Genomic DNA, 26,031 nt, shown 5'->3' on the forward strand with positions numbered 1-26,031 from the left:
AAAATATATAGAAATTTGTAGAAAATTAATTTAAAATAAAAACTGAAATAGCGTGGTTGGATAAATGTCGTCGTCCCGTCCCCCCCCCCCCTTGTAATAGCAATCCTAAATTAGCTCAGGTGTAACCAGTCACCTTCAAAATCACACACCAAGTGGCCTCCACCTGTGTTAAATTGTAGTGATTCACATGATTTCAGGATAAATTCAGCAGTTCCTGTAGGTTCCCTCTACTGAGTAGTGCATTTCAAAGCAAATATTCAACCATGAACACCAAGGCACTTTCAAAAGAACTCCGGGACAAAGTTTTTAAAAGGCACAGATCAGAGGGGGTGGGTATAAAAAAAAAAAATCAAAGGTCTTGAATATCCTTCGAAGCACAGTCAAGACAGTTATTAAGAAGTGGAAGATTTATGGCATCACCAAGACCCTGCCTAGATCAGACCGTCCCTCAAATTGGATGACCGAGCAAGAAGGAGACTGATCAAAGAGGCTACCAAGAGGCCAATGGCAACTTTGCAAGAGCTACAGGCTTTTATGGCTAAGACTGGTCAAAGTGTGCTTGTGACAGCAATATCCCAAGCACTCCATAAATCTGGCCTGTATGATAGGGTGGCAAGAAGGAATCCTTTACTCAAGAAAGCCCACCTTGAATCCTGTTTTGAAGTATGCAAAAAAAAAAAAACACTCAGGAGATTCTGTATCCACGTGACAAAAGTTTTGTGGAAAATAAAATGGAACTTTTTGGCCTAAATGCAAAGCCTTATGTTTGGTGCAAAGAACACCATCTTGAAGAACTCCTTGAAGAAAACCTGCTTCCCTCTGCAAGAAAGCTGAAACTGGGACAGAAGTTTATCTTTCAGCATGACAACCATCCAAAGCACACAGCCAAAGCTACACTGGAATGACTAAGGAACAAAAAAGGTAAATGTCCTTGAGTGGCCCAGTCAGAGCCCTAACCTAAATCCAATCAAAAATTTGTGGCATGACTTGAAGGTTGCTGTCGATCAACACTCCCCAAGGAACTTGACAGCTTGAACAGTTTTGTAAAGAGTGGTCAAATATTGTCAAATCTAGGTGTGCAAAGTTGGTAGAGATCTCAACAGACTCACAGCTGTAATTGCTGCCAAAGGTGCTTCCACCAAGTATTAACTCGGGGGGGGGGTGGAGACTTATTATGATCTTTCAGTTTAGTATTTTTAATATATACGTTTTTTTTCTCAAAAACGTATTTCCCCTTAAGTGTGGAGTATGGTGTGTAGATAAATGAGGATTTTTTTTTCCACTTAACTGCATGATACTCTAAGGCACTGACGCAACAAAATGTGAAAAAAGTTCAAGGGGGTGTAGACTTTCTATAGGCACTGCATGTATTGCTCAGATACGCCCCCTTTTTATTTATTTATTTATTTTGCTTCATTAGGCTCCTATCGGTCTCACTTGGCCATTGAAAGGTTTTCTCTGCTTTTTCTGGAGAAAAAACAAGGCCTGTGCTTTATGTCTCTTTGATGTCGGACATCAGACTGAAAAGGGAAAATTGTAATGTTGGACCTGGTTGGACCTATAGGACCGCAAAGAGTTAAATTTGAAGTTTTTGTTTAGGGGGTTTATATAAGTGGGGGAAAAAAAAAGACATTTTGAATAATACTTTTTAAATTTTAAATCCTACCTTTTCAAAACACGACATGTAAAACCATCGAGGCAGCGGCTAGGAAATTGAAGACACCTATAGGTGTTTCATAAAACACATTTTAAGAGGATTATTAAAACTACAGAAACATTAATAATAACATGTAGAAACGTAGTTTATAATGATAGTACCTACTCTGCTTTTGCATGCCACCAAATCCCTTCACCATGCTGTAAAAAAACTACGACTCCCAAGATTCCCAGCGCACTTGGATGAAACGTCACTCTAAGAGGCGTGGTCACAGATCTTGCCTGCTAGTACAGACTCGGAATGAGTCCTGCAGCTGTCGTTATTGGTTTCTTCATTTTATCAGTCAGACAATTCCAACTGACGACTTACGACGGAGGCTTCTGGATATAGTATGTTACCGGAAGCAGCAGCGGCAGCTTTTCATTTTGTAGTGTTATATCGAATGTTGTGCATGTTCTGAATTAGTGTAAGAATAAAACAACCAAAATATATTCATCACCAAAAGGTGTCTTGTCTAGGAAGACAACACTTTTGGGTGGGTGGCGGGGTGGGGGAATTAGGTATTTTACAGTGGCTCTCAAAGTATTCACCCCCCTTGGACTTTTCCACATTTTATTGTGTTACAACATGGAACCAAAATGGATTTAATTAGGAGTTTTTGATCAACACAAAAATCTACAACTGTTCTAAATTAATTACAAATACAAAACAGAAAATAATTGATTCCTTAAGTATTCACCCCCTTGAGTCAATATTTGGTAGAGGCACCTTTGGCAGCAATTACAGCCATGAGTCTATTTGGAAAAGTCTCTTCCAGCTTTGCACATCTGTACACTGTAATTTTTGCCCATTCTTCTTTACAAAATTGCTCAAGCTCCATCAAGTTGGATGGGGATCTTTGGTGAACAGTGCTGGAAGATGAATCTTCTCCTAAGCCCCAGGTCTCTTGCAGACTTCAGCAGGTTTTCCTCCAAGTTTTCTTTGTACTTTGCTACATCCATTTTGCCCTCTATCTTCACGAGCTTTCCAGGCCCTGACGCAGAGAAGCATCCCCATAGCATAAGAACATAAGAACATAAGAAAGTTTACAAACGAGAGGAGGCCATTCGGCCCATCTTGCTCGTTTGGTTGTTAGTAGCTTATTGATCCCAAAATCTCATCAAGCAGCTTCTTGAAGGATCCCAGGGTGTCAGCTTCCAACATTACTGGGGAGTTGATTCCAGACCCTCACAATTCTCTGTGTAAAAAAGTGTCTCCTATTTTCTGTTCTGAATGCCCCTTTTTCTAAACTCCATTTGTGACCCCTGGTCCTTGTTTCTTTTTTCAGGCTGAAAAAGTCCCTTGCGTCGACACTGTCAATACCTTTTAGAATTTTGAATGCTTGAATTAGGTCGCCACGTAGTCTTCTTTGTTCAAGACTGAACAGATTCAATTCTTTTAGCCTGTCTGCATATGACATGCCTTTTAAGCCCGGAATAATTCTGGTCGCTCTTCTTTGCACTCTTTCTAGAGCAGCAATATCTTTTTTATAGCGAGGTGACCAGAACTGCACACAATATTCAAGATGAGGTCTTACAAGTGCATTGTACAGTTTTAACATTACTTCCCTTGATTTAAATTCAACACTTTTCACAATGTATCTGAGTATCTTGTTAGCCTTTTTTATAGCTTCCCCACATTGCCTAGATGAAGACATTTCTGAGTCATGATGCTGCCACCACCATGCTTCACGGTAGGGATGGTGTTCTCAGGATGATGTGTGGTGTTAGGCTTGCACCAAACATATCGCTTAGCCTTGAGGCCAAAATACTCTACTTTCGTCTCATCAGACCATAGAATCTTCTTCCACTTGGTCTCAGAGTCTCCCACATGCCTTCTGGCAAACTCTAGCCGAGATTTGATGTGAGTTTTTTTCAACAATGGCTTTCTTTTTGCCACTCTCCCATAAAGGCCGGTTTTGTGAAGCACCCAGGCTCTTGTTACCATATCCACAGTGTCTCCCAGCTCACCCGTGGAAGACTGTAACTCCTTTAGAGTTGCCATAGGACTCTTGGTGGCCTCCCTGCCTAGTGCCCTTCTCACCCGAATACTCAGTTTTTGAGGACAGCCTGTTCTAGACAGATTCACAATTGTGCCATATTCTCTCCATTTCTTAATAATAGACTTTACTGTGCTCCGGGGGGGATATTAAATGCCTTGGAAATGTTCTTATATCCTACCCCTGTTTGGTGCTTTTGAAGAACCTTATTCTGGATTTGGTTTGAGTGTTCCTTCATCTTCATGATGTAGTTTTTGTTAGGAAATGTACTAACCAACTGTGAGACCTCCCAGAGACAGGTGTATTTAACTTGAAATCATGTGAAACACCTTAATTGCACACAGATGGACTCCATTCAACTAATTACGTGACTTCTAAAGACAATTGGTTGCACTATGATTTATTTAGGTGTGTCATAGCAAAGGGGGTGAATACTTATGCAATCAATTATTTTCTGTTTTATATTTGTAATTAATTTAGAATAATTTGTAGATTTTATTTTTCACTTTGACATTATGGACTTTTTTTGTGTTGATCAGTGGCAAAAACTCCTAATTAAATCAATTTTGTTTCCATCTTGTAACACAATAAAATGTAGAAAAGTCCAAGGGGTTGAATACTTTTGAGAGCCACTGTAGCTGTTTCTGCACTTACTGGATGTTATAATCTGTGATTATAAAGATATTTAGTAAGCAAAAAGTCTGATTGGGGTGGTGTGTCTGTGGGCGTTGCTGACATGCTTGTTTTTTGCCCTGTGCAGGGATGTGTGTATACTGCAAGACAGACTTGTCCATCTCACTGTGGTATATTTTGGACAGGAAGGCTGGACAGAAGTGAAAACCATCTTGGAAACTGTAGCAAGGTTTGTACACTACTATCAAGAAATATTAGAAATGTGGGTTAAAATAAATAAAAAATACTAAATATGATGCCTAAAGCAATAAAGTGTTTCACTGTAATGATCAGTTTGACACTCCAGTGATCAGATTGACACTCAAGTGTCTCTTTCCACAGTTTCACATGCTGAACACTAGAAAGCAGACCTGTTAATTTACATTCTGCATTGCACTTTTAGGGCCCTTTTTATACCTAGTCAGTTTATAAAGGTCTGATTTAGAATACACTTGAAAAGGAACTACAATATTGCTATTTTGCTTAGATTGGTTTCACCCCAGAAAATAGCCTCCAAATGAATTCAAGTTCACTTTACTGGGTTTGCTTTGCAGTGAACCTGATTGTCTGGAGGTGTGCACTTGACCAAAATGTTGCCCAGACAAGTTAGAGGCAACAATTGTGTGAATGTTGGGCCCCAGCACCTTTCCAATTGTGCCCATTTGCTTGATGCTTGACAAGGCTGCCCCAATTGCTTCTCCTAACTTGGGCTTTTGTGTTTGATATCAACATTTTAAACGGCTGTTACTTTTTTCTTTCTTTTTTTTTAACCCTGGTTTTCTCCTCAATTTAGTGTGCCCAATTATTGTCTGTATCCCCCACCCCTGCCGACTCGGGGGAGCGGAGGCTGGAGCGCGCGTCCTCTGAAATGTGCTCCTGCCAATCCGTCATTTTTCGCACTGTGGATCCACAGCGAGGCCACCAGACCTATAGTGCCAGAGAACAACACAGATCTGACGGCTCCACTGCAAAGTCATAGGCGCCCTATCAAACACAGGGGTCGTGAGCCGTGGATTCCCCTGCCAACCTAAGCCCTCCCTACCCTGGCAGCACTCGGCCAATTGTGCGCCACCCCTTAGGAATTCCCGGTCATAATCGCTATTGCGTTTTTCTAACTTGTTTTTCTACATTTACAATGTTTTTGATATCGCTTCTTTTTTTACTTCATCAAATATGAATAAAGTGAGGGAAAGATTCCAGAATGTGTGTGGTAAATAGACAGATAAGACAAGAGAGTAATAAGTAGAGTAATATAACAGAAATGAGAAAATACTTTAAAGTACAATAATGGCAGAAGGGACTTTTGGACAGTATTGAAAGTGAAAAAAACACTGTATTCTTTTAGTTGCAAATGTACATCCATGAGTGGTGAAAACAATATGTATTTTGGTAGGTATTGATATTTGCGTAGGTACAAAAGTTAAAAATGTACATATGCATGTCAGTGCTAAAGGGCAGTATACTAGCACATTTTAATGCTGAAAAAAAATCTCCTTGTTATAGAGGTGTTATGAACTTAGGCCAATGTAAGGCATTTGTAAAGCATTCTGTCTCTTCATAAAAGGCCATATCCATGTCCTTTGCATTTGTTGGCAATGGTCTGACTTCAATGAGTGCATCATTTGCATGCACTCATTTTCCAGTAGCACCCACAGCAAGAAGAGACTCATAGTGTCCTGAAGTAACCCTGTTCTTGGTGTATGATAATGGAAGATAATTGGTTATTCCTGTTGTCCACAGTATTTTTGCTCTTCTGCACAGAAGTAAACTTGGCATTGTGTCGCTTTGTAACAGTTCTGTCTGGTTTGGACTGCAGTCATTCTTCCTGCTGACTGAATAAGTTCACGTTTCATGTTTGGAGAAGTTCTGCATTGCCTACATTTGCTACCAAGAATCATTGCCCATTTGTCATTTCTGTAAATGAGTTCTTCCGAACAAATGGAGTCTGTACCAGCAGGTACATGTAGAGGGTAAACATACAACACCTGTCTGTTTGATGGGTTCTCTTAAGAAGTGACAAATATCCACAGTAGTTAGAGATGCAGTGGATGGCAAGTGATCATACAACGAAGCTCCTGGTAGCCTCTTGTTGACTGTTTTGTAATGAATTCTTCAGGGGTTGCAATTGAAGAAGGCACTGCAATGTTGGATTTGCATAGCATGAGGTGAAATTTGGATTGCTCAAGCCTCTGAATGGATGTGTAACTGCAAGTGTTCTCTTAGAAGATTGAGGCTTTTGCTCTTCATGAACATTAGGGATGGCTCGGTAAATGAAATGCACTCAATCTTTTACCTTGTGTTCCTTATGTGTGTTGGTCTCCTTCAAGCTTATCAACTTAGGGCAATAAATCCCTCTGAGCCTATTGTACTCTGCACCTGCAGTTTGAGGTGCATTAATGCAGGTGGGGGTCAAACAGTTGATAAGGTGGACACCGCTTAAGGATGTAACTCTGGAAAGTGTAACGAAACTTTGTCCATAGGAGGAAATGGAGTTAACAAGATCCAGCCTGACTCTTTTTAGAGTCATACCCTGGCATTTGTGAATGATGATTGCATGAGCACCAATGACTGGGAACTGCTCTCAAACAATGTAGACTGTGTCCCTGATTTCATACTTTGAGCGTAAACATTCAAAGGTATGGATGACTCCATTGACCATACTTGTGTTTTCCAGATAGTAGGTAGAAACAGCTTGAAGCTTCCCTATTGCCCCATTGATGGGATCAGTGGTAGTGTCAATGTTCTTGCGAAGCACCAGTTTGCAGCCTATTTTGACTCGTATGGTAGTTTGCACTCCAGCTGTATGACTGCAGTCAGCCTTGTAGTCATTAATTTTTTTTTCAGCACATTTCTCTGGAAGTTACAAGGGCAGTCCACAGTCCATAAGATGAATGTCCTCTCCAGGCATACGATCAAGCACAGCAGTCTGGATCTGGTTATAGGCATCTACAGTAGGCATGATGCAGGTTGAGCTTGCATCTTTGTCATCTAAGTCTTTCATGTGTTTGATAATTAGTTTTTTGTAGCTGGAAATATCTCTTATTCCATAGGTATCAAGCGTAAAGTCAACAAACTGCGATCAGCTTGATTGGTGGCTCAGAGTCAGTCATGGTTAAGGAGGTTACCAAAAGTTCTGACCTGTTTCTGGCACATATTATGTGTCAGTTCAGCATATGCAAACAAATTTCACAGATCCCATGGAGTCAGTCAGTTTGTGCAATTCCTCTTGAGTAACTGGCACATATGGTGGTTTCTGATGCACAGGTGGAAGCTGTAGCAAATCCCCCAGAAGTAAGATGTTGATTTTTCCAAAGCAGACATCATCTGTATTAGCAGTCTGGAAAAATCTCACACAGACAAAGGTGACATTGGAAATCATGGACACCTCGTCAATAATGAGGAGGGTCACATCTCACATGTCTGTATAAAGGCATTGCAGTACCTCATCAGAGAGATTACAATACCGGTGTTTTTCCATGTTCCACTGGAAGCATTAGTAGTCTGAGAATTGTCATCCCATTGATATTGTAAGCTGCTGCCAGTTAGTGCTGTGATTGCCACGTCTTTTCCTACGCTTTGTTTCACCCATGCTGTGACAGTTTGAATAAGAAAAGTCTTCCCTGTGCCTCCAGTGCCACTCAAAAACATGCAGCGGATGGGGGCGTTTGTTTCAGTTTGTTGCAAAGTTTTTGCAATGTGGTCAAACACTCTCTGCTGATCTTTCTTAAGGCGCTTAAGCATGTCTTCCCAGCGACAGCGAGTGAAAGAGACAGCGAGTGGGAGAAGTACAGGCGTGGAAAAGTGCAGAGCAGTTAACAGCAGTAAGGAGAAATTACATCTTTAATTGCTTTAATCAGAAACACAGGAAATTGGGAAAACACTGCAGCTCAAAGTCAAGCAGCTGCCTGTGTTTTTCTGATAACAAGCTGTGAAAAGCTGTGATTAAAAATCAGGGTTATTCCACCAAATATTGATTTCTGAACTCTTCCTAAGTTAAAACATTAGTATTGTGTTTACAAATGAATATGAACTTATTCTTTGCATTATTCGAGGTCTGACAACACTGCATCTTTTTTCTTATTTTGACCAGTTGTCACTTTCTGCAAATAAATGCTCTAAATGACAATATTTTTATTTGGAATTTGGGAGAAATGTTGTCAGTAGTTTATAGAATAAAACAAAAATGTGCATTTTACCCAAACACATACCTATAAATAGTAAAACCAGAGAAACTGATAATTTTGCAGTGGTCTCTTAATTTTTTCCAGAGCTCTGTGTGTGTGTGTGTGGTGTGTGTGTGTGTGTGTGTGTGTGTGTGTGTATGTGTGTATATATATATATATATATATATATATATATATATATATATATATATATATATATATATATATATATATATTAGTGCCAATTTTCTCATATTACCGAATTACAAATGGTACATTGAAATTTCGTTCTGTTTGATATTTTATTTTTAAACACTGAAACTCAGAATCAATTATTGTAAGGTGACATTGGTTTTATGTTGGGAAATATTTTTAAGAAAAATAAAAAACTGAAATATCTTGCTTGCATAAGTATTCAACCCTGTGCTGTGGAAGCTCCCAGTTTGCACAGATGAAAGAAATTGCCCTAACGAGGACACAATTACCTTACCGTTGGCCTCCACCTGTGAACCATTAAAGTTGCTGTCACATTTTCTGGATAAAAACCCCACTGTTGAAGGATCATTGGTAAGGCTGTGAATCTGAAGGAAAATGAAGACCAAAGAGCATTCTACACAAGTTAGAGAGAAAGTAATACAAATGCATAGATTAGGGAAAGGGTACAAAATAATATCCAAGTGTTTGGATATCCCAGTGAGCACATTTGGATCAATAATCAGGAAGTGGAAGCTGCATCACACCACCCAGGCACTGCCAAGAAAAGGCTGTCCCTCAAAACTCAGCGCTCAAACAAGGAGACTTGTAAGAGAAGCCACAGAGAGGCCAACAATCACTTTGAAGGAGCTACAGAGTTCAGTGGCTTGGAGTGGAGTAATGGTGCACCAGTCAACCATATCAAGAGCTCTGCATAACACTGGCCTGTATGGGAGGGTGGCAAGAAAGAAGCAGTTACTCAAAAAGTACCATCTGAAAGCACGTCTGGAGTTTGCCAGAAAGCATGGGAGTGACCCAGCTGCATTGTGGGAAAAGGTTTTTTGGTCAGATGAGACCAAGATAGAGCTTTTTGGCCAAAACTGAAAGCACTATGTGTGGCGCAAACCTAACACTGCCCATGCCTCAAGACACACCATCCCTACAGTGAAGTATGGTGGCAGAATCATGCTGTGAGGATGCTTCTCATCAGCAGGGACTGGGCATCTTGTTACAATTGAAGGAAGAATGGATGGAGCAAAATACAGGAAAATACTGCAAGAGAATCTGCTTCAGTCTGCTAAAAAACTGAAGCTTGGGAGGAAATTCACCTTTCAGCAGGACAATGATCCCAAGCACAAGGCCAAAGCAACACTGGAGTGGCTCAAGAACAAAAAGGTGAATGTCCTACAGTGGCCCAGTCAAAGTCATGATCTCATCCCATTGAGAGTCTGTGGCACTATTTGAAAATTAAGGTCCACAAGTGTCGTCCAACCAACCTGAACAACCTGGAGAAAATCTGCCAAGAAGAAAGGGCCAAAATTACTCTGACACTGTGTGCAAAGCTGGTACATACTTACCCCAAAAGACGTAAAGACAGGCTAAAAGAATTGAATCTGTTCAGTCCTGAACAAAGAAGACTACGTGGCGACCTAATTCAAGCATTCAAAATTCTAAAAGGTATTGACAGTGTCGACCCAAGGGACTTTTTCAGCCTGAAAAAAGAAGCAAGGACCAGGGGTCACAAATGGAGTTTAGAAAAAGGGGCATTCAGAACAGAAAATAGGAGACACTTTTTTACACAGAGAATTGTGAGGGTCTGGAATCAACTCCCCAGTAATGTTGTTGAAGCTGACACCCTGGGATCCTTCAAGAAGCTGCTTGATGAGATTTTGGGATCAATAAGCTACTAACAACCAAACAAGCAAGATGGGCCGAATGGCCTCCTCTCGTTTGTAAACTTTCTTATGTTCTTATGTTCTTATATATATATATATATATATGAGTTCTGATTGGAAATCTCCCTACCGACCAGTGGGGGCACTAAGAAGTGAAAGGGAAAGCTTTTGGGCAGGCTGGCCGGATAGACAGTTCATTTCCAGGGTCGGGAAGTCGGTTAGCCTGGACGAAGGCGAGACTCCGTTGCAGGAACATATTGACCTGGAATGTAAACGAGGTAGCGGCTGCAAGCAATAAAAGCAGGTGCAATCGTTTACCAAGGGGTCATAAGTGACAGCATAAAGGGGCCGGAGAATTGTTAATCTTTTCCTTCGCTTGGGTTTGTGGTTATAAACTGGAAGGACCGTGTGAGATGCAGAGAAAAGCATACTTGAAATATTGTTTTGTTTGTTTGTTCGTGTCTGTTTAAGTAACTGTCTGTGTTTGCATATTGCATATTGCTGGACGGCTAAAGTATCCGGAGCCGTCACCTTGGGCCTGTAGTTAAACCTGGATCAACACTGCACTACAGTCACTGTTTAAAATTGTTAACACCACAAGCACTACAGCACGCACCTGGACTGTTGACTGTGTATTGTATTATTGTGGGGCAGATAACGTGTTATTATTAATGGTTTGCAAAAACATTTACAATATTTACCTCAGTGCTTTACACATTGGTGTGTATTGCAGGGGGCTTTCTTATTTGGTCGCCAGACCGGGAATACAAAATAAAGCACCCTTTTCTAAAGTGGATTATAATTGTCTGCCTGTGATTATTCCTGCACTACCTCACCTCTGCAACATTTGACTATCAGCAGCCACTTTGCCACAACATGTCATATGCTTTGCAAGTAACCATTGTCAATGTTGCATTCTCAAAAAAATCAAGCAGGTTAAGAACATAAGAAAGTTTACAAATGAGAGGAGGCCATTCGGCCCATCTTGCTCGTTTGGTTGTTAGTAGCTTATTGATCCCAGAATCTCATCAAGCAACTTCTTGATGAGATTCACGATCTCCCTTTCCTAAAACCATGCTGCTATATAGGTAATTTTCCATTTTGGATTATTATACTTTTATACTATAATTGTTATACTATATTCCTTATTATACTTTCCATAAGTTTACATATAATAGAAGTCAGGCTTATTGGTCTGTAGTGTCCTTGTTCAGTTCCCTTTCAATTTGAAGGTGGCCACCAAAACATCGTTATGAGATATACGGTGTCACTGAGCTCTTTCTATCAAAGCTGCCGATAGGACTCCTCGGTCCCACCTACTGAGGGTTCATAACCGTCGCGCAGGGGAGCCTCACCCTCTTTTCATACTTAAAAAGCACCACATTGAGTTACTGCTAGTTCCCCTGCACTGCCGCTTTCCCGGAATCAGTAGCTCTTAATTCGTAGCCTTTTTTTTTTGCTTCCTCTACCTGCTCACTCCACGTGTCAGGCTGCTTCTCTTGTCTGTCGTCTTTTAGTCGACTGCCGGTAAGTATTATTGTTAAGAACTGTGTGTTCTTAACTGTGTGAATTGTGAGGGTCTGGAATCAACTCCCCAGTAATGTTGTTGAAGCTGACACCCTGGGATCCTTCAAGAAGCTGCTTGATGAGATTTTGGGATCAATAAGCTACTAACAACCAAACGAGCAAGATGGGCCGAATGGCCTCCTCTCGTTTGTAAACTTTCTTATGTTCTTATGTTCTTAAGTTCTTAGTTGGGAGAGCACTGTTGCTCCATGGGGCTGGGCCTGCCTTGTCCCCGCTGTCGAGTTAGCCCACCAGCCGCTTGTGGGCCGTTGGTCGGCCCTTGTTTTAATTGTAGCTGTGTGTCCCCGTGCTTGTGCAGAGGACTAGCAGCAGCGCGGCTGCTTACAGCCGGACCAGCCGTGTACTCCTTCCCCGAGGCTTTCCCCGTTGTTGAGTCTAGACATACGCAGGCTGCGTTGACCTTTCACCACGTGTGTAGGCCTTACAATCAAACAGACAGTGTGCTCTCCCCCATCTGTACTGTAATATATACTGTCTTTGCATATTGTATTGTATTTATTGTGTTGTAACAAGTCAATCGCCCGCCATGGCTTCGGCCCTGTCCCCCTGTTGTACGCTACGTGCTGCTCAGATTTGTGATCATGCGGTCAGAGTAGGCACATGGCCTATCTGCCCCGGTGTTTTTTTATAAATACCGCGGTGCGTGAGACTCAGCCCATGCTACTTCCATACCACTGCAGGTACACGCGGCACGCAGTGCACATTATACCAGTGCTGCACGGCATGCGGTGCGCACGGTGCGCACGGTATCTGTTGCCCTGTGCTTAGTGCACTTGGTGCGCAAGGGACTCGGTGCGCATTATACCCGGTGCTGCACGGCAATCGGTGCACACGGTCCGCTCGGTAGCTTGCATTGCATGGTACACATTGCATACGGTGTATGCAGTCGCAGGGAGAGAGTCGCACGGGGGCATTCTTTTTCCCCCGCAGTGGGCCCCTTCCAGCCACGCCTCCCGATGCCATCACAGGCCCCTCCGGGGGAGATCCCTTCTGCGCAGGCGTCTGTGTCCCGGCAGGCGCGGGATATTATGGACATGATCGGCCGGATCATGGAGCTTTCAGAGAGGCAACAGGCCCCACCGGCTCCAGCTGTGGGCCCCCATGTGGCGCCCCCCTCACCCACTGTGCCTACCGGAGTCGCTGTACCACCCTCTGACCTCTCTGTGGGAGAGCATGACATTCAGGTTGACCGGGCACTTTGATTGGACAAGGAGGCACTCTCCATCGCCGCTTTGTGGGGGGAATCTGCTTTTCCAGCGGAGATTGAGGTCGAGGCGGAGCCTGAGTTCCCTATGGGCGCAGTCCCTACTTCTGAGGTTTCCGCGATCACTAGAGCACTGCCGCTGTCAGGGTCGGTGCCCGCGCTCACGGGGCACGCAGCAGCGTACCTGCAGGTCCCCTGAACAGCAGAGGCAGAGCAACGTCGCTCCCCGACCCCAACCCTTCCCCGCTTTCCCTTATTTTATGGAGGAGGTGCGCGCCTTCTAGAACCACCCAGCCACCGTGCCGGCTCAGTTGATACGCTGTTCTAAACTGGCCTCTCTGCAGGGGTCCAGGTTTCCCCCTGTAGACTCCACCATTGCAGCCTTGGTGAGATATGCCCAGGGATCCTATGTGCCCGAGTCTGCAATGCAGGGTTACAGAGACACACGTCGAGAGGGCTTACTTGGCAGGGGCCCAGAGTACCTGCTTGGCTAATACATCCAGTATCCTGGTTGTATACATGGGTGGTGTTTTGCGTGATGCCCCGCTTCCAGAGCCGGTAGACACAGAGTTGCGATTATTATTGTACACATTGCTCCAGATCTCTGGCCTGCAGGGGCAGGCCCTGAGCCGGAGCCAGGCGGGCCTAGTGGTTGTGCGCAGACAGCTGTGACTGTTGTAGGTGCAGGTGCCTGATGCCAATAAAGCCGCGCTTTTGGACACACCTATATTGCCAGGCCATTCCTTTGGTCCAGCAGTGGAGGAGATCCTGCAGCAGTCTCTTCTAGAACACTAGGCATCTAGGCAGGTAGCCGCCTTGCTCCCTGCCCTCGCTCCGAGGGGCAGGACTCTCCCGCAACGTGGAGGGCGCAGCTGTGGCCAGTCAATGCAGCAGCACCCTAGAAGGCGGTTCTAGGTCACCCGCCTTAGGCAACTGCCACAGCCAGCCCCGCCTCAGCCCCAGCTGCCCCAGCAGGGCCTCTGAGGGCTTGCGGTCTCAGACCCAGTTCACGTCACAACAGCTGCACTACTGGCACGCTTGCACATCCAATGCGTGGGTGCAGTTTGCCAGTGGTTCTCTGACCTCTGTTTTAATTATTCTGTCTTTTGTTATTTGAAAAGACTAAATCAAGGCATGCCTCCTCTCTGGTCGGGGCCTTCACAAATTGCGTTAAGAAGCAGTCATTTGTCATTTCCACCATTTCAATTTTGTCTGTCGCGCTCCCCACCGGGTTTTCCCATTTTATATAGGGGAAGTTGAAATCCCCCATTAGTATGGTTTCTCCTTTGCTACACTCATGTCTAATGTTATTGTATAATAGGTTATTTTGTTCTGCGTCAGAGATTTGTGCATGTGCATTAAAGGTGATTTTCTGCTTTTTTCACATCTACCAATATCGTGTGCCACCGGTATATATAGTCCTCCTTTCTTTTAATAACTTGGCTCATGTGGACTGTGGGTTATGAATTACATCACCACTGGTAAGTTTGTTTTCTGCTGAATTCTAACTGTATGACTGAGAGGGAAATTAGTCGTCATCGTCATCGTCCCCGCCCCCCCCCCCTCAATTGAAACAACAACCCTTTTCAAGTTAATCCGAGAAACAAATATTTGACTTTCACACTTGCCAAAACAATCTAAACTTGGGTGTTAAAGAAGTCTAGTGCGAATCATCCTCTCCAAACGAACTAGGAATGAAAGGGCCTTAGTTGTGAAGACACAAACGTTGAACCCACGTTTATTTACTGTAGCAATTCCAAAAGTTAAAACTGAATTACAAGCATTTCAAAACAAATATACAAGTGTACTCTAGTAATCATAGCCCCTGTTGTACCATATGCAGATGCACAGTGTGTTGAAAGTGCAATATGCTGCCCTGCAATCTGGAAGCTCTGCATGCACCACTGACTGACCACACTGGCTCAAATTCACTGTGAAAATAGAAAACAAACTTCCTCTTTGGCAGTCTTCTGCGGCCTCCAGAGATCTGTTAAATTGAGGAAGTTGCACAACGCCAGAGTTTTTAAATTTTACTAAGAAAGCCCTTGCTCAAAGTAGCTCATTATTCCAGCAGAAATGAAACCTCAAGTAAAATATCAACAATAGTAATGTATTTTTTTTTAATTTGCAGCACACAGAGGGTCCTTGTAATCCCATAACAAGAGTAGAGTGCAATGTATTCTGAAACTTAAATAATAGGCCAGGAGAAAAGAAAAGATTGTTTTAGATTTGCAAAATCAATCGTTATCATGTTCACAATGTCAAGTATGACAGATCAACACATGGTTGGTTAAATAGCTCAATGAAATATATAATTCAAATGTTTGTAATATAGAACATACTAGATGCTGCACTTTATTGAACACATATTTTATCAGTTTATTAATACAGTCTAACTTGATATAATAAACCCCTTTTTTTAACGCTTCAAGCAGCAAGAACTATTTTTTTTTCCCCAATGGAAATTAGCCCTATTAGAACGATTTACAAAATCTACCCGGATAAAACGATCTCGGTAGTGACTGACACTGAACTTTCTCCAGTGTGAACGTGTTGTTCTCTCAGTGAAAACAAAGACCTTGGTAGGCTAATTCGAAGACAAGAATGACTCCATAGATAATCTATTGTAGTGTGAGTCATGTGTGTATCTGATATTGCTCTTGAAGGCTAGATGTGTTATCCAAATCTTTATTGTACTCTTATCAATTCCTTGGAGAACTGTTGTCTAGCTGTTTACATGAGCATATAGTCTGCTGTCTTACAATATTACTATTACAAGAATTTTTCGAGAAATCTTAATATTTTTTGTTTTGATTTGAGAGCAACTACAGATATACCATCTGCACAAAACTTAGTTCTTCATGAAAGCAATCACCTGTGTCCAGTTGCTGTATTTTACTGGACATGGCAGCCGTCAATTTCTTCGTTTTGTACAATGTATGTACAGGGGAAAATATCATCTTTTGATGCTAGCCATGGAGCTTTGGCAGAAACATTTCAATCAGAAAGCTGCAAAGCGGCAGGGAAACACAGCTCAACCTGGATACAGTGCATATCAAGTGACACACCCAACAGAAAACAATGGCAATATAACAAGGAGATTTTTTTTTCAGCATTAAAATGTGTTAGTATACTGCTCTTTAGCACTGACATACATATGTACCATTCATAACATTTGTGTTTTGTACCTATATAAATATCAATATACTAATACCTACCAAAATAGACATTGTTTTCACCACATACCTACTGTCCAAAAGTCCCTTCTACCATTATTTTACTTTCAAATCTTTTTTTCATTTCTCTTACAATACTCTACTTACTACCCTCTTGCCTTTTCTGTGTGTCTGTTTACCATACACATTCTCAAATAGCTTTCCCTCACTTTATTCATTATTTGATGAAGTAAAAAAAGAAGTATATAACAAACATAGTCAATGTAAAAAAAAAAAAAAAAAAAAAAAAAAAGTTTAGAAAAACACAATGGTTGTTTAAAGTGGTGATATCAAACACAAAAACCAAGTTAGGAGAAGCAATTGGGGCAACCTTGTCAAGCATCAAGCAAATAGGCACAATTGGAAAGGTGCTGGGGCCCAACATTCACACAATTGTAGCTTCTAAACTGGCTTTTTTCATTACTCCACTTTACAGTGAAATGCTCTTTGTACAACTTCAAGGGGATTGTGACCATCCCCTTATCAGCTCAAAAGTCACATCTGCAACAAAAAACATTGGCAATGCACAAGCAAAAAAAAAAAAGGCTCCAACACCCCAGCCCTGGATCTACAATGCCTGCCCCATTAACTATCACTTCCAATACGCTTACCTTTCATTCTCATTCCTTGCACTCGTTGCCATTATTAGTCTTGTTCATCATCTTCATTGTTGGAAATGTATTGCTTCAAGCTCTTTCAGGTATGCTTGTATGTATGTTAAAATGTCTGTCCAGGTGTGCCCTGATCTACCTGTGCCTTACCTGCATGTTGTCCATGTGTCTTCCCAAAGCATACTTGTCTGCGCCTGTGATGACGCCTGTCCCATTCCCTGTCTGTCTTTCTGTCTGTAGTAGTGTTTGTAAGGATAACCAAGCACACTCCGGCCTGTGTTGAGCACTTTCCTTGGCACATTGTCTTAGCATCTTTATTCTGGTTACAACCCAGCTGATAAGGGAATGAGCATTTCAATGTAAAGTGGAGTGATCCAAAAGCCAAGTTAGAAGCAACAATTGTGTGAATGTTGGGCCCCAGCACCTTATATATATCTATAACAAAAGCCAGTGGAGTGCGTGGGAGAAGTGAGGCAGAGAGAACGGATGGGTGGTGGACAGAGGCCGGCTAGGAGTTGCAGTAGTCAAGACGGGAGATTACCAGGGCCTAGACGAGGAGTTGTGTGGAGTAGTTGATGAGGAAGGGTCAGATTCTTCGTATATGTTGCTCAGGAAGAATCGACAGTTGCGTGCGAGAGTGGAGATGTAAACATTAGTGTTATTACTACCCGCGTTCTATTGAACTCATGGTTCTTGCTAATTCTGCATTTTTGTCCTTTGCTAATCTTAGAAAGAGTGCGTCTCCATGCAAAATGTATCTGTTTTCAGAAACAAGTCATGTGTACAGTGCTGAAGTGACTACATCTTCCTTAGGGGAGAGGGAAGTAAACTGTTTTTTTTTTTTTTTTTTTTTTTTCCAAGGAATGTGTAGCTAATTTGATTTGAACCAGGAACCTCTGAGTTAACCACTGGACCACCAACAGTAGCGCTGTTTCAAATGCTCCTGTTATAACCAGGGGTGGTGACGCCCATCCATTTTGCTTATGGGCCCACCCAGTTATGGAGTGATTTGACAAATAAAAACATTTTATGCCAAACCATATCAGACTGTAATACGCTGAGGTGAGTCTAGGTAATCGTCATGGTTAAAAAAATATATCTGTCCCGCCTACCTCAGTACCGTTGGTGATTGGACAGCTGAGATATGAGATCTTGCATCTTCGTTAGTATAGTATTGAAATTAAGCACTTCAGCAGCAAACAGAGGAACTTTTCTTTCATTGCAAGGCACGTAAGAAACCAGCTTTATCTAGCTGCTGTTTAGTTATTTATACTGTATAAATGGGCAACTGTATGTACAAAATAATGTGATATCTTGTAACAATTGTAAGTCGCCCTGGATAAGGGTGTCTGCTAAGTAATATAATAATACAGAATGTTTTGCCAACTTTGCAGTAAACCGGAGCTATATTTGTGTCTTACACATTAGCTATGTCCCGACAAATTTTGTAAAAAGAAAACGAACCGACGGTCAACAAATGTGCCAGTAATGTAAGTACTCTCTATTCCTGTTTTGTTTTGTGCCCATATAACTGACGCTTTTCTAAAGCTCAAAGAGAAGTATTGACTTTCACTTTTAGTCACCGTATGAGAGCTTTTTAAATTTAAGCTCACTTTGGGAAGTCGAATACACGTTTGAGATCTTTTGTCAGAAATCTTTTGTCATTTTGAGATCTTTTATCATTTTCTTTGTGTGGTAGTGACTTGTAGCTCGCTAACATTACGGAATTTGTGCTGCTTTGCCTGTTGGTGGTAAATTGGATGTCCGACTGTCAAAATGTTTTGGTAGAGTGTGCTTTCTTGGAGAATATGGTGCTATTTCTGACACTATAGAATGTCCTCAGTGCGCATGTTGGTAATTACGTCATTACGCTTACGTCATTAAGTCATAAAAGGCCCGTCCTTGAAAATTTGGGGCCCAGCCAGGAATTAAATCCTGCCACCGCCAATGGTTATAACGTTGCAACCATGTTTGGCAGGAAAAGGCTAACATTGACAACAGTGAAATCGTATTGGTTTTGGCCCTTACTAGCTTCCACGGCTTTTTACTTTGAGAAGTAGTCTGCTCTGTGTATTTCATGTACAATACTCAATAACTTTTACTTTGCACCTCCACGTAACTTGAATTCACTGACCGCTCTCCAGTCTCTACAGTGTGTTTTTGTGCACATGCATTTGGCGGATGCAGGTAAAGTGATGCGTAATGCGTTTGTACTGCTTAAAGTAAGAAAGTGCCAGGTTACTTGAGTACCAGGGTTGAATGCCACGATATTAGATTACTGGGACACAGGGGCCGAATGGAAGGCAGAAAAACAGGAGTACCACATAGGGTTGCACACTTTTATTTTTAAACAAACAAGGTGCAGAACTCTACTGTCCCCTCGTTCCTCTCTGAACTAACCTGCTCACTCAGGTTTTTATGCATGTGGCCAGGTTGAATTGCAATTTAATCCATATCCATATTCCAATTGAATTAAAGTGCAGCTAAATAAATAGTACCCTGTCTGTCAAACTATTTCTAGACAGGTTTTAGGGTTATATTATAATAACAATATAGGGTATAATGCTGCTCAAAGGCAAGAGACAGTGATGCTAAATATAGAACGAACTCGACAGCTTGAAACCTAGACCATTCAGCATGCCTGTCTGGTGTTGGATCACCCCTAAGGGCAGTAACACAAATAGACTGTGTCCTGCAACACCATTCCCTTTGTGCTGCCCTTTTTTACAGCCCTGTTTTCTCTTTTGCCAGTGAAGCGAGTTTCTCCAACTACACACTGGTGCCTGTGGATGAGGAGTTCTCCCGGGGACGTGGCCTGGATATCGGAGCCCGCGCCTGGAAGAGGGGTGACGTGCTCATGTTCTTCTGTGACGTCGATATTTATTTCACTGCGGAGTTCCTCAACACCTGCCGCCTCAACGCCCGGCCAAGTACGTCTGTGTTTCATAGCTGTATATAGCTTTTTTTTAATTTTTCAAACCTTTAGCCAAGTTTAAAGCCCTTAAGCAGAATTCTTTCACATATTGATACCGGAAGAGTGGGCACACAGTAAGACCTTGATTATTCCAATGCCTCAGTTATCCAAACAGACCCTTGTGTCCTGATGTTGTAGAAAATGTGGCATTCAGGCCTCATTTTGTGATACTTACAGAAAGTTTGGTACTGTATGTTGTATATTTACAGGTAAAGGGGTTAAATTCTATATTTTTTTTGACTGATTTAAATAGTTTCACAGCAGTTTGATTATCTAAGCAACCCCAGTCTCAAATAGTTTGGATAATGCAGGTGTCACCACTTAAATTAAAGTTGCTCTGAGTCACGTGACATGTCACTCAGGAAGTTCACTGCCGCAGTATGATCTTCTTGTGTCGTTGAGATTTCCATGTGCTTTTCTTTGTGCAGATAAGAGAGTGTTCTACCCAGTGGTGTTCAGTTTGTACAACCCTGCAATCGTATATGGTAACCTGGAGATAGCGCCCCCTATGGAGCAGCAGCTGGTGAGTGCTGGAGCAAGCTGACTGGCTTCATGACTGTAGAATACAGTAGATTACAATTGAAATGTTATGAAAACATTAAGAATAAGTGTTTAAATTATGACTGCACAGTAGCAAGTGAACAGAGTAGTCTGACTTATTTCATATTCAGTATTTCTTTACAGTCTTTTTTCTATGCAATTAAATGTTGTACACATCTTATTTACAAACACATGATGCAGTAGTTTACTGATGGAGGGCTTCTTTGATCACTTTTCTGACTGGCTACACATATCCCAATATGGTAAAGTTTAAACGTTTATTAGAAAATGGATCTGAGATTTCCTTTAACCTGATTGGTTAATACAAGGGCTTTAAAATCTCTTTTCTTGTACATGCCCTCTGAATATTTTCTGTCAATGTAGACTAATTCTGCTTACTCGCTGTCTTATCCATCTACATTTATTTGCTATACTAAATTTAAATAAAGTGAAAAATCAAGAATAGTGTTTACTGTCACAGACATACAGTAGCCACAATAACAACTCGTCTCCTGGTTTGAATGACGAGTCGAAGAAATCAAACAACTTTCAGCAACTTTAAGCCTATCGCAGTAACAAGAAGTTGAGGCTCTCTTCTCTAACAAAGAGGCTTTGAATAAGCTTTGTCAACACAGTTACTGAACAAAGAGCACGATCAGCATTAACACAGACTGCTAGATATTTAATTATTAAAATTAGTTTTGATCTATTTCGCTAATACATTTAGGACCTAACTGTAATTTGAATACTAGAACTTACACAAATACATGAACCTGCACTCAAATCTTAATGTAAAATAATAAAAGTACAGCTGATTTATTTTTAATTTTGTAGTGTTTTACAAACAGTTCAAACCATGTTTGTTTTTCTCTGAGGTGCCTGAACTGAAGAACAGCTTTTTAGTATTGAAGTGTTATTTGGCAATCGTAAATACACACGAAGCGTCCACTGCTGGGATAGTGAAGCCTGAGTGAAGGCTACCAGACCACTGAGCAAACATTAGGTTATTATGATAACCCTGGTTCCCTGATATAGAAATGTTTACCTCCTAAAGACCCCGAACCTGAATAGGTATACCAAACTGCTTGCCAGTGCCTGTGACACAGTCATGCCTGCCCCCCGAGGGCATAAGAGGTTGCATAGAGCTGTACGAGCCAAAATCAGCAGCAGTTTGATTTATTTATTTATTTATTTTTTTAATCAGTATTTAATCGTATAATGAAGGTCTATAGCGATGATGTAAATAGTATATCTACTCGGCTGACGGTTTGGACCCGAGACTGTTGCTGCACTCGGTACTGTACTTTACAGGCAAGCGCCATACAATTAAAATAAAATTACCAGTACATTTTATTAATCGCATTAAAGAAATGAAAAACATGCTATGTGCTAAATCTCTGAGTCAGTGATAATAACTACCATTTTCGATTTTTAATTTTAATTTTTTCTGGTTTGGGAAATAACGTTAACGATTTAATAAAGGTGACGACAAGATAACAAAATGTTAATCTTGGTGAATCTTTGTTTAAAAATTATAGCCTTCATTATTAAAGTATATACTTTGGCTGTCGTAGTGCCCATTTTACCCTTCGTTTTTCTGGAGCAGACACAGTCATGTGACATATACAAGCGCGCTGACTAGATAGGATTGCTTGAGTAGTCAGGTGAGTTACACGGGGCAATCCTCGCGGGATTTGGTCACAAGCAATGTGTACATGTACGTCTCCCCGGAAATCACTCAAGCATTACCAATGAAAAACATTGATCCCAAACGTGTTTTACCGGGATGATCTGTGAACGGAATCTCTATTGAGAAACCGCTGTTTGATTAAAGCACAGAACGTTATCTTGTTATAGAATAAAAAATCGGATTGCCTGTTGGGCACGCAGCCAAAAAAAACACGTTGTCCGACAGATTTTTTTGGTTTTCCCGGAACGTCGGGCTAGCGATTTTTTGCAAGCCCTGATTTGGCTGGGTCAGAGTGGGGCTGGGTCAGAGCGGGGATGGGCACGTGCCACTACTGGACAATTATGATTATGTTTAAAAAAAACAAACACCCCTGATGTAGGTTAAGAGTCATAGTGGACACACTGTGAAAATGTTGTTTCAATATTCAACTAACATGGTCAATTTACAGATTGGTATGTGCTTCCAAAACAGGGCTGAGTATAACTGTGGAATACAAACTTTTGAGCAACTGCATCTTTTGAAATACAACGGGCCAGTATTTACCTCAGCAAGTTACTTGCACTCTCAGGTGCTGTGCTGTATTGAAAGATTTCTTATTTCTTTAAGGCTCATAAAAAAGATGCTGGTTTCTGGCGAGATTTTGGATTTGGGATGACTTGTCAGTACCGAACTGACTTCCTCAATATTGGTAAGTTATGTGAGCTTTATTAATTTATTTATTTATTACATTTATATAGTGCTTTTTTATCAAAAGTAACGCAAAGCGCTGTAGAGTAGATAGCAGAAAAAAAAATACCAAACCACAATGCATTTGTATAGCGTGTCACACATACAACTGCCACAGTCAGACCATTTAAATAACAGTATACACATAATACAAAAGCAGCAATTTTAAAGTCACATTAACCCTTAACGGTTAATTTATTCAGTGCTTGTCAGGCATGTCAGGTCCAGTTTATTTTCACGCGCGCTGTTTAAAATATTTTTTTTCAGAGTACAACAGATTTAAAAGGCACTGAATCGCAAAAGGAAACTCAGTAGGGTACCTCCAGCCTAGCCCCACCCCTTGTTCGCTGTATTTTTCACATACCTCATAGACGTGCATACGGATAACTCCTCTCCTGATCACTCGTTTATCACCAAACTCCTCAATAATGCGATCCAAGTCATTATCTTTTTTTATTATAACATCTCAAAAAGCTCTGTAAATGTCTATGATATTCTTTGAACGCTGGATGCAGAAGCAGCTATCTCTTTTGTTTATGCCTGTGTTATCACTGTGGTGCATGGGGCTATCAGATACGCCCTTTTTTTCATTCAGCTCCTATCAGGAAAATTGTAATGTTGGACCTGGTCCGACACAGGACGGCAAAGGGTTAAAATCCACTAAGATAGAAAGCCATTTTGTAAAAGTGCGTTTTCAGTCTTCACTTGAAAACTGTAATGGGCCCAGCTTCCCTGACAGATGAAAGCAGAGCATTCCAAAATTTAGGAGCTCTAGAAGAAAAGCCCTACCTCCCGTGTTGCTTTGGTTAACCCTAAAAATAACCAGCAGCCCTGCATCCTGTGATCTCAGAGTACAGTTTGTAAGATACAGGGTCAGTAACTCCTGCAAATAGCTAGGTGCTGATCCATTTAGAGCCTTGTAAGTTAAGAGGAAAATCTTAAAATCAATTCTATAATGCACTGGAAGCCAGTGTAAAAAGGACAAAACAGGGGTAATATGTTCACTTTTTCTTGTTTTAGTCAGAATTCTAGCAGCGGTATTCTGAACAAGCTGCAAGCTGGGTGCCATGCCTTTTGGGACACCAGAAAAAAGTGCATTACAATAATCAATTCTAGATGAAACAAAGGCATGCATTAGTCTCTCGGCATCAGATACATAAATAATTTGTCTAAGTTTGTCTATTTCTCGAATGGTAAAAAGATGCTTTAGTAACTTCCCGAATGTCAGTCTCAAATGATAGATCAGAATCAAAGATGACCCCCTGTGACAAGGTAGCTGAGTGGATACAGGTGCAGAGGTGATGCAGTGCAGGAATGAAACAAACAGAAACTTAGTCCGGTTTGGAAAAGGGGTCTTTTATTTGTAATCACAGGTCTGGTGACCAGTAATAATAATAACAAATAACGGGTTTTGCACACCCAAACAATAATGAACCACACATATCCGCCTCACAATAATACATACACTGTCATTAGGCCTGGGTGAGTGCAGTAGTGCTGTTGGTGGGTGATACAGTTTAGTTTCTGTGACAGTTAGTGCAATGATGTTCCGGCTTTAGTACTGGCCTTTGGCGACCGCCCCGGAAACATGTTAGCCATCTAGTGTACAAACAGACAATTATTACACAGACAAATAAACACACAATACTCACAATACTTGTTACTTTTTGTTTTTGGGTATTTCACTGGTTCGTCTCAGTCCTTCTCTGTTCGTCACGTAAACCAATGTGAAGGAACAGATTACTATGCTCCGTCCCCTTTTACGCTGTCACGCATGACCCCTTAGTAAATGAGTGCAGCCGCCTCTCCAATCTGCGGGTGCCATGTCGTTTCCATTCCGGGTCAATACGTTCTTGCAACAGAGTCTCGCCTTCTTCCAGACTAGTCAACTTCCCGAACCTGGGAAAGAACTGTCAGACCAGCCCGTCCAAAGAACTCGCTGTTTTCGCTGTTTAGCACCCTCACAGGTTGGGAGGGAGATTTACCACCAAAAATCATTGTATTTCTGTCACACAATTTCTATTTTAAGTTTTGATGAGAGACTGCAAGGGTTGAGCTCATGTAATCCCACATTTCCTTTTAGTTGGTTCTGTGATCCCAGTAGCATAACCTCTGTTATCTGAGTTCAATATTAAAACATTCTGTGACATCCAATGTTTGGTGCCTGTAAGGCAAGTAGAAATTCCTGGCTTTAGGGACAAACATAGCTGTGGAAGTTCACTCCGTATCTGCGGATAATGTCACCTAACAGTAGCGTATATAATGAAAACAACAAGTAACCTATAATGGAGCCCTGTGGAACAACACAGACAACTTCTGATTTAATGACGATTTATCCTCCTCAATAGGGATGAACTGAAACCTATCAGAAAGAGAATATTTGAACCAGAACAGGATAAGGGCAAACAGTCCTTCTGTGCTTTCAATGTGATTCAGTAGGATAGAATGGTCTACAGTATCAAAGGCAGCACTTTGATCTAGAAGAATTAAAAACAGTGGAAAGCCAGAGTCAGAGATCATCAGCAAAATCGTTCACAACTCTGACAATGGCCGTCTCGGTGCTATGTGCAGCATGAAAACCAGACTTTTCGAATATACTATTAAGAGTTAGACATTTTTTTAATTGAATTGCAACAACTGTGTCTAGAACCTTATCTAAAATGGTAGGTTGGAGCCTATAGTTATTGAGGACTTGAGGGTCTAAATTACTTTTAAGCAAAGGCTTTACCACAGCTACCTTAAGTGCTAAGGGAACTATATCCTGAGTAAGTGAACCGTTTATAATTAAATGAGGGTATTAATAACACCAATAATATCTTTTAATAGTTTTGTAGGAATAGGATCAAGTGAACATGAAGTAGCTCTCATGTGTTGAACTAGCTCTGTCAGTTCCTGCAAGGTAATCAAAGAAAAAGCCCCCATAGTAGCCTTAATAGCTGTAGTTGGTAAAATTGTGCTGGAGTGCTCCTTAATAGAAGGTGTCTGTGGAATCTCATTTTGTGTGTCTAGTATTTTATTTTTAAAGAAATGTAAGAAGTCATTGCAGCTGTGAGAGGAGCCAATCTCAAGCGTAGGACTACACTACC

The 26,031-nt window shown here is 41.4% G+C and overlaps 1 protein-coding gene across 1 annotated transcript in view; it reads left to right on the forward strand.

The window, feature by feature from the left end:
- Nucleotides 1–26,031, forward strand: part of csgalnact2 (chondroitin sulfate N-acetylgalactosaminyltransferase 2) — a 56,212-nt gene that overhangs the window by 25,570 nt on the left and 4,611 nt on the right. Inside the window, exons 4-7 of the mRNA XM_041268598.1 lie at nt 4,456–4,557; nt 19,767–19,945; nt 20,418–20,512; nt 22,826–22,907. Coding sequence (XP_041124532.1) covers nt 4,456–4,557; nt 19,767–19,945; nt 20,418–20,512; nt 22,826–22,907 — 458 coding nt within the window. The remainder of the gene's footprint in view (nt 1–4,455; nt 4,558–19,766; nt 19,946–20,417; nt 20,513–22,825; nt 22,908–26,031) is intronic.

The sequence above is a fragment of the Polyodon spathula genome, chromosome 13 (assembly GCF_017654505.1).
Source record: "Polyodon spathula isolate WHYD16114869_AA chromosome 13, ASM1765450v1, whole genome shotgun sequence".
NCBI lineage: Eukaryota > Metazoa > Chordata > Actinopteri > Acipenseriformes > Polyodontidae > Polyodon > Polyodon spathula.